This window comes from Puma concolor, chromosome A3 (genome assembly GCF_028749965.1).
Source record: "Puma concolor isolate L17-30 chromosome A3, mPumCon1.1.hap2, whole genome shotgun sequence".
NCBI lineage: Eukaryota > Metazoa > Chordata > Mammalia > Carnivora > Felidae > Puma > Puma concolor.
The window spans coordinates 21635062-21644424 of NC_141669.1; the positions used below are offsets into that span (position 1 = coordinate 21635062).

Sequence of the window (9363 nt, forward strand, 5' to 3'; positions counted from 1 at the left end):
CTCACCGTCTACATCTTCAGAATAGAGCTTTCCTTTTTGGACCATTGGGCACTCAAAAATGAGCACCACTACAAGCAAGCAGAAGGCGGGAGAAGTTCCCGCCTCCCTTCATTTCTCCAAGTTCCCATTGGCTGATTCCTACCGTCGAACCGCCACAGCCCCGCGCTCTCCTCTTATCACCGCGCGCCGCTAGCCTTCCGTCCTGTGCTCTGATTGGTCCTCTCCGCAGTCGCTCTGCGCCAGGGGCGTTCCAGAGGCAGCCACTGAGAGTTGCTGAATTCGGGTTTTAAAAAACGCCGCCAGTGAATCAGTGGTGCGGGAACTTGGAACCGCGGAGGCGCCGGGAGCGGCCGAGCACGCACCCCGCCGGGGCACGCGGCCAGGACGCTCCCGGGCTTCTCCCGGACGCCAGCCTCTGTCCCCGGACCCCGAAGGCCGAGAAGGAGCCGCGGGGCAGCCACCCTCCGCGCCCGCCATGGGCCCGCGCCGCCGGAGCCGCAAGCCCGAAGTCCCGAAGAGGCGCACCGCGAGCCCGACCCCCAGCCCCCCCCGGCGGGGCCCCTCCTTAGGTAACCGGCCGCGGCCCGTCGCCCTCGAGCAGCCGGGGTGAGGGGTGGGCACGGCCGCATCCGCGTGCCCATTTCACTGAGCAGAACACCAAGCTCGAGGGCGGAGTCCGGGGTCCGAATCTCCGGCTGGCGCTCCTCTGCGGGCGGGCACAGCCGCGCGGCCGGCGAGCATCTGCTCGGGCCGGCCCAGTCCAGGCCCAGCGAGGAACCGGGGAAAGCAGTTCCGAGGGGGAGAAAGGGCTGGCCCAGGCGGCCTGGCTCCTAATATTAATTCCTACTAGTAGCATTTATGGAGTACCTACCACCAACTAGAGCTTGTGTTCAACTCTTTACGTGAATTACCTCAACTGTATAGTGTGCCCATTTTACAGACGAGAAAACTGACGCGCGGGCAGGCCGGGTAACTTGAACAAGGTCACACACGGCTTGCTCCAGCAGACAGGAGTTTAAAAAAATAAGTGTTTGTGCTTTTTTAAATTGCAAAGTTCTTGTCCGCTTTTTGTGACCATTTCAAAGAACTATTGTACTTTTAGAAGGTGCCCTTCCAGGTATTGTATGTATTTTTGTTTTTTTCTTCATTGAGGGCTGTGTTGGGCCTTAAGTAGAGTGCTCTCGCCTTGTTCTCTTCCTGAGATCATGGGCTGGGACGGAAGACTGGTCTGTGGTCCTGTTTCTGTACTGAGGTCTGGTGGGTGGCAGACCCACGGGGCGAGAGCTGTGCCTTTGTGGCAACAACTGCTTTACTTGTCTTCTGCCACATAGTTAAGAGCAGGGTGAAAAAAATATATTCTGGGTTATTTTCTTTCCTGAACGTTAATAACCCTTGCATCCAGGCAACTTGCTGACTTCTCTCGTTAGTTCTAACTAGCGTTCAGTTACTTCAACTGAAATGTTTAAGTAGGCTATTATATTACCTGCAGATAAGGACCTGAGTCTCCTTTTTCATTTTTACACGTTTTATTTCGTGGTGTATTGTACTATGGAGGCCCTGAGATTAGTATTGAAATACGAGCAGCGTTTTGGCCATCCTTGTCCCGTTCCTGATTTTAACAGGGTGCTGTTAAGTGTGTTTGCTGTTGCTTTGTGATATGGAAGCATCCTGCTATGCCTGGTTTATCTCCATGCTTCCTGGCAGTCCCCCTGCACTTGTCTGGCAGTCCGGCTCTTCCATTCTCCCCAGTGACTATTCCACACCTTTGTTTTTCTTCTTCAAATTCCTACAACTCCAGCCGCCCCCCGCCCCACTCACGCTCAGCTGATGATGACCTGGTCTCATGCTTGCCTCACTGAGGAAATAAGAAGCCTCCAGACTGGATTCCCTTGTCTTCTCACAGCAGAGAACCCACGTATCCCCTTCCTAGTAAAAACCACTCCTCCTACCTGGGCTTTTGGTCATATTTTTCTCTCTCCGTCCCTGGGCTTTCTCTTATCCTCTCCACCTGCATTTAGAATTACATTCTTACTCCCCACACTGGCATTCCACAAATGCTCTGTCTAAAGAAAAAGGGCAGGGGTGTTTCCTGCCCCTACCTTCCCTGCCTCTCGCATGCTCCCCATTTTTCTCTACTGCCTTTCATAGCTACGTTTTTTAGAAATAGCCAGATGTAAGAGTACACACACGTGTGCCTCCCCTCTTCCCAGGCACCCTTGAACCCATTCCAGTCTGACCCCCCACAACTACTTCCCTCCCTTCTAGTGCACTTGAAGTCCTCTTGTCAGGGTCACCAGCTACTTTAGTGTTGCTAAATCCAATAGACATGCCTGTGTCCTTTTCTTGCTCCGAGAAGCATTGGACACAGCGGGCCATTTTCTCCAGGAAACACTCTATCCCCTTGGCATCCGTGACCCACACACCCTGCAGTTCCTGCTTGGTGTATTTTACTGTCTGTGTCACCTCTTTAACAACTTGATGTTGGACTTCCTTGCTGTCCGGTTCCTTTCTCCCCACCCCCCCCCGGCCCCCCATGTGGTCTCATCCCGTCCTGTGGCTCTGCATACCACCCCTACAGACAGCGCTCACATTTACATGTCCAGCCCAGATCTCTCCTCTGACTCCACATCCCTGTGTCCAGCTGCCTTTCTGCCTGAGAGCTCGTGGTTACGTCTGGCGCAGCCTATCTGAAGCTGAACTTTTGATTACTCCCTTCCAACCTCTGCATCCCTGGCTTTCCCCATTTCGGCAAATGGCACAGGCACGTTCCCCACCCGCAGCTGTTCAAGCCAGAACCCTGGGAGACATTCTTTTCTCTTGTCCCCATATACAAGTAAGCTCCAGCAATTCTACCTCCAGATCACATCCTTAATCGCGCCACTTGTCATCTCTGCTCCCACCAGCTAGTCCCAGCCACCAGCACCCTAACCTGACTGCACTCCACTTCCACTCTTGTCTCTTTTCAGTTCTTTCCTTACACTGCAGGTGGACTCCTCTTTAAAATGTAAGGACATCACCTCTCCGACTCCCTCAGCTCCCTGTTATTTAGGATCAAAACCCAACTCCTTATGTTGGCATTGCCAAACCCAACTGTTGAATTTTTTTTTGTTTTTGAAAGTAGGCTCCACGAAGGCACCTGGGTGGCTCAGTCAGTTAAGCATCTGACTTCGGCTGGGGTCATGATCTCGCGGTTCATGGGTTTGAACCCCCGTCGGGCTCTGTGCTGACAGCTCAGAGCATGGAGCCTGCTTCGGATTCTGTGTCTCCCTCTCTCTCTGCCCCTCCCCTGCTCATGCTCTGTCTCTCTCTGTCTCTCAACAATAAATAAATGTTTAAAAAAAAAAAAAAAGTAGGCTCCACACCCAACAAGGGGCTCAAATTCACAACCATGAGATCGAGATGCTCTACAGCTGGAGCCAGCCAGGTGCCCCCCAACTACTGAATATTTAATCCCAGTTCTTTCCCATGATCTTTAAGCAGTTAAAGATCATGGGATCTTTCCCATGATCATTTTCATAACTGCTTGTTCCAGGACATAGATTACATGCCTTCTCTTACCCCTCTGAGATTATTACATATATGGCTCTCAAAGTCTTTTTTCTCTATTCACTCAGATTCCTCCAGCATTGGTTATTTGTTGAGCTCGGTTCCTTCCGCGGTGTTGTCCTTCTTGCACGGGTGATACCTAGTTGTGCTAATCTTTCCATTCTCTGCAACTGCTGCGCCGGTCTGTTAAAGGCTGCCTCCAGATGACCGTGGATTGTGGACCAGTGGTCGGGAGAGGCAGATGCCAGCAGCTTGACTCCTGAAGTTGAGGCCTCCCTCTTTCTCCTAAATGTCCCCAGTCCCCTGGACACTGCCCCTGTTTCTCTGACCCACATTCCCCACCACCAGAGATAAAGTCTCCAGGGCCAGCTGTGTGGCACAGGCGTCTCTGGATTGTCTCACTGTCCCCATCTGCTCATGCAGCTCTTCTAACACTTTGTAATTAGTTCACTATGAAATCCCTTCCACAGAACTACTTGGTTTGCTTCTCTCTCCTTGACTGGACCTTGAATAACATTTCTTTTTTTTTTCTTTTTTTAATGTTTACTTATTTTTTGAGAGACAGAGACTGAGCACGAGGTGGGGAGGGGCAGAGAGAGAAGGAGACACAGAATCTGAAGCAGGCTCCAGGCTCCGCCCTGTCAGCACAGAGCCGGACGTGGGGCTCGAACTCACGAGCTGTGAGATCATGACCTGAGCCGAAGTCGGACACTCAACCGACTGAGCCACCCAGATGCCCCTTGAATAACATTAAAAAAGAAAAAATACATGAAAATGAACATTTTGAAGGAAATTTTATCCTTCAAAATGTTCATTTTCATGTTTTTTTTCTTTTTTTTTTTATTCTTTGTTCAGCTTATGAGAGGTTCATTCATTTTTGTTGGTCCTTGTTTTTATTGACCTAGCAACAGTATTGTTTTTGTTTTATTTTCTTTTTCATTAATTTATTTTATTATCTTGAATATTTGGTTATCTTCTTTTGGTTTATTTTAATAATTCTGTTGTTAACACTTGAGTTGAACACTTAGCTGTCTTTTAACATCCTTGTTTTCTAATAGAGAATCAATCTGGAGACTGTACATTTTCTTCTAGTACTATTTAGCTGCATCTCATAAGTTTTGAGATGTAGACTTTTGATTCACTTCTAAATAGTCTAATTTCAGGGGCACCTGGGTGGCTCAGTCCGTTGAGCATCTGACTTCGGCTCAGGTCATGACCTCATGGTTCATGAGTTCGAGCCCCGCGTCGGGCTCTGTGCTGACAGCTCGGAGCTCGAAGCCTGGAGCCTGCTTCAGAATCTGTGTCTCCCTCTCTCTCTGCCCCTCCCCTGCTCATGCTCTGTCTCTCTGTCAAAAATAAATAAACATTAAAATAAATAAATAAATAAATAGTCTAATTTCAATTAAGTTTCCTTGAGTTAGAAGATTTTTTTTTCTTGTGTTTTTAATTTCAGATCAGAGAGTTTGGCTTTTTGACCTCTACTTTGGGGAATATTTTAAGGTCTTTTTTCTTTTTTGTTGTGGTTGGAACCAGGCCAAAGGCTCTGGCTCCATTAGCCCAGTGACCCAGCACTGGCACTGAGTTATGCCAAATCTGAGGTCCCTCCTTGGCCACACATAAGCTCTAGCTAATTGTCTTCACCTCTCAGCCTCAGGATAACCGAGACAGAGAGTTGTGCTAGGTAACCTCTCCAATTCCTTCCAGCTCTAAAAATAGACCTGAACACAAAATCACTGAGTTTCCAACCTAGATGGCAAAGATAGAAGAGATGCCCAAAGTACCAGGGGGCTCAGAGGAGGGAGGTAGCCTATCATTTTGCAAGGGCCTGGGAATCAGGAGAGGCTTCATGAAAGAGTTGGCGTTTAAGAGAATACCCTCAAAGGATCACGCATTCATTGAACAAATATTTGTTTGGCATCTGACTACTATTTCTAGTTGCTGAAGATAATGGCAGGAAATAATGGACCGGAATGCCCGCTTCTGTGGAGCGTACTACAGACTAGTGATTTGACAGTTTGCCTATCTCAGGCAGGCTGCGAGGCCCCACCTACTGACCACTACACTCTATGACCGAACTTTTTTGCTCAGGCGCTTCCTCCCGTCAGCGTGGTCCCCGGAGAAGTCGGGTTCTGAAGGAGATCCGAAAGCTTCAGAAAAGCACAGACCTGTTGTTAAGGAAGAGCCCCTTTGGCCGCCTGGTGAGCTCCACCAACCCCCGTGCTGCCTTCTTTCTCTAAATCCCCAAGGTATTGGGGACCTCATCATCTCTTGCCTGAATGCCTAGGGGTCCTCCCCTCCAACCTGGCAGAGGACTCTTCACCTTTTGAAAGCATGAATCTGCCAAGGGCTCCTTATGGTTCTTCATGGAATCAATTTCTAACCCTACCACCTCTGAAACCGTGTTCTTGGACTATATAAATAGGAGCCCTCTCATCCATCCCCGCTTTGATCCCTCTTCCTGCCCTGAGAGATTGCCTCCCCCTCTCCCCACCACCGATAGGAGACACACCAGTTCCTAAGCTCCCAGGAGTTGACACCGGCTACTGCTTAGGTTCTAAGATTAAGGGGCAGGAAGGTGTAATAGAAGTGAAGATTCATGGAAACTCATGGAGAGAGTCCGTCTTCGCTTGAATCTCTCTTCTTTAACTCTTCACTCCTTCCCACACTCCCCTTCTCCCTTACCCCCCCCCCCCAACCATCCCCACTCCTTCACAGGCAAGAGAGATATGTGTTAAATTCACTCGTGGTGTGGACTTCTACTGGCAAGCCCAGGCCCTGTTGGCCCTACAAGAGGTAAGAAGGGGGGCCAAGGTATAGCTGGGTGACGATGGGAGAAAGGCACTCTGGAAATCCACGGGGCTGCCCAAGGAATGTCACGCACTGACTCTTGCCTCCTGAGAGAGAGCATCACGGAACGCCTGGGTTTGGAGGCCAGATCCTCATTTGCTGGTAGCCGGATTCCCAGGCAGGGTTCCCCCTCGTTCTGTGACGGTCTTTCACACAGTCCCGTGAGCCCTTGGAGACAAGGTGCAGCAGGGCTCCAAGAGAACAGCACCACATGCCCCCTCCCTCCCATGTGGCAGTCTTTGGACTTGTCTTTCTGCCCCCAGGCTGCAGAAGCATTTCTGGTTCATCTCTTTGAGGACGCCTATCTTCTCTCCTTACATGCCGGCCGCGTTACTCTCTTCCCGAAGGATGTGCAGCTGGCCAGGAGGATCCGAGGCATTCAGGAAGGGCTTGGCTGAGCTCCCGCCACCTGTCTCTGTAAGCCTTTCCTGCTTGCCAGAGAGAGCGCTCTCTGGGGAGGAAGCACCCAGCGTCTCATCACCGGGATGGGAGTTGCTCTGAAGGAGTTTCCATCCTTGGTCCCTTGCTGTCTCACCTTCCCTTTGTTCTCTAGGAAAGGTTTGACTTGGTTTTAGCTTGAGCGCTTGGGATTCTATGGCTCATGCGCTTTTGTACAACGTTGAATAAAGATCTTTATCTATTTAGTAATCACCAGGCGACATGAATCTGTCAGAGTTCAGCCTCTATCTCACAAGGACCAGATGACTCGTTTTGATTAAGAAGAGGTTTTCTTAACTTTTGAAAATGTCTTGTTTGGTGTCAGATGTGATGCCTGAATTTCAGGGATGATACCAGGGACTCTGTCCGGAGCCAAGAACCGATCCATGAAGTGCAAGGAGATGCCTGGACTTGTTTCGGAGAGGGGTACATGTTGCTTTTGTAACTGGTTGTTTTAAGAAGGAGAAGGCTACGTGGCTTTCCTCTGTAACAGAGGTGATCTGTGAGAAAATCAACATCATTCCAAATGACTCAGAGTTCTTTTTAGCTAATGAGACTCCAAGGTTCACTTTGGTTTGCAAATTATTCACATGACTGCTGAATGATTTTGAAGACCTCAGATTTTCTGGGTTATGGGAAAAAAGGATATTTCCTTATGGTTTTAGATCTTCCTGTACCGTTTAAATTTTTTGCCCGATGTATATTTACTTTTCTTTAAAACATAAGGGAAAAAAATAAAAGCCAACCGCTTCCATCGGTTGCAGGAAGAGCCGGGCACGCCTAGCACTTACGTCCCTGTCCCTCGGTTACTGTCATCATTAGCGGCGGCGGCCAGTTCTCGTGTGAGCTTCACCTGTCCGCAAGTGTGTAGCTTTTTAAAAACCCAATTCAGGTTAAAATAGGAAATCTTTAAGTTCTGACGTTCTGGTTCCTTTTAGCAAATTCCTATCAAAGCCATTCAGAAATTCTAGCTTTGCAGGTTTTATTTTATCCTTCTTTGTGAATCATAGAAGACGTGTCTTCATTTTTATACTTTAGAATTTGTCGTTCCAGGATTGTAAAGCGCCTTTTCAAAGTTTTTACAAGTGTTTCTTATAACTACTTTGCGGAGAGAGAATAAAAATTAGGCTAATTCTTTAATGGCAAAAATGTAAAGCAAAGTTTCAGTTACAGCGTATAGAGATACTACGTGTCGTATGTGTGAATGTTCAGTTCTTCATTTGTACGCTGTTTTGCAAGTAGCCACTCCTTAAACAAGAGAATTGAGGGGTGTGTTTTTGCCTCCCATGGAGTAGAGTATGTATGAGCAGATAAAAACGTTGCCCTTCCGTTGTCATAACTGAAAGCAGTGTAAGAAGTTTGCAGAGAAATGGAAAGCGCCACCAGTAGGCTTTTAAGATTTTGCGTGTGATGGAAATGATTAGCGAGGGTGGACTTCTGACACGGATATGCCTGGCAACCAAATTCCAAGACTGCTGAAGGGAAGGACCAAGTTCTATCACTGAATAAACTTTAGCCCTTTGGAAAAACTTCTTCCTGTTCAACATCAATTGCTATTTATGCAGACATCTGAATAACGCTTATCTGTCAATGAATATATTTAAAATGCTTGTCAGAGTATTATTAATTAGAAGACTGTCTCCTCTCTTAAATTGTACTAAGCAGGGTTGCCTGGCTGGCTCAGTCAGCAACGCATGCAACTCTTGACTTTGGGGTTTGTGAGTTCAAGCCCAGGTCAGGCATGGAACCGTTTTTCCAAAAAAAAAAATTTTTTTTTTAAATAAATAAATAAAATGTACTACCCAGGACACACATGCAACACTGGTCACACGCCAGGCAGGACCCACCAAGTAGTATTTACAGGGTAACACCAGAATAAGTAATTTAAATCATGATAATGTTATATAATAATGTTACAGTTTACTATAAACAGTACTTAACATTGTTGGAGTTCTGCGTTTGTTTTTCTGGGTGATTCCATCACCATCTTTAACCTTTCCGTTCGATTTTATTTCTGCTTTCACATTTTTAACGTCTAAGTACTCTTAGTTTTGTAAATATTTCTTTATTGTAGCATCCCAATCGGTGTTCACTCAAAAAGCAAAACAAAACAAAAAAAAACCCAGAAACCAGCCTGGATATTTCCAACAAAGAAGAACTTAGTGGAAAGGACTGGTTAAATAATACCAGGAGGGCTGGAAGAGCAGCCGGGAAGAGAGGATACTACCCAAAGATCAGGAAGCTGCTGGCATCCACAGCCCCCACCGCGGGTGCTCTGCCGGAAGCACCCCCACCAGCGCCATGGAAGCCGCACCTGCTGCTTACTGACCAGGAACTCGGGGAGCCCCTGCTCCATCCGGTGCTGCTGGAGCCACCACTGACCCCAAGGATGCCCTTCTCCTCTGCTGCTTCTGCCACAGGCCCTGCCAAACCGCAGAAGAAAAACCTCCCCTTTTTCCTCCCACCTTCCAGCCCCCACCAGCATCTTCCACTGGCAACCAGAAGCAGTCCAGGAGAGCCTGGAAATACAAC

At 48.2% G+C, this 9363-nt stretch overlaps 1 protein-coding gene across 2 annotated transcripts; it reads left to right on the forward strand.

Moving 5' to 3' along the window:
- Positions 1 to 282: 282 nt before the first annotated feature.
- Positions 283 to 8781, forward strand: CENPA (centromere protein A). 2 transcript variants are annotated; one of them, XM_025927431.2, is made up of 4 exons: positions 286 to 569; positions 5635 to 5744; positions 6262 to 6339; positions 6657 to 8781. In XM_025927431.2, the coding sequence occupies exons 1-4, from the start codon at positions 476 to 478 to the stop codon at positions 6789 to 6791; spliced, it is 417 nt and encodes a 138-aa protein (XP_025783216.1). In that variant the 5' UTR covers positions 286 to 475; the 3' UTR covers positions 6792 to 8781. The 2 variants fall into 2 exon arrangements, with proteins under 2 accessions (XP_025783217.1, XP_025783216.1); XM_025927432.2 differs by lacking the exon at positions 6262 to 6339 and having other exon boundaries at positions 283 to 569.
- Positions 8782 to 9363: the final 582 nt, after the last annotated feature.

Coding starts and splice junctions, on each gene's coding strand:
- CENPA (XM_025927431.2), top strand. CDS start 476: ATGGGCCCGCGCCGCCGGAGCCGCAAGCCCGAAGTCCCGAAGAGGCGC. Junction 5,745..6,261: donor AGAGCCCCTTTGGCCGCCTG/GTGAGCTCCACC, acceptor ACTCCTTCACAG/GCAAGAGAGATATGTGTTAA. Junction 6,340..6,656: donor CCCTGTTGGCCCTACAAGAG/GTAAGAAGGGGG, acceptor TTCTGCCCCCAG/GCTGCAGAAGCATTTCTGGT.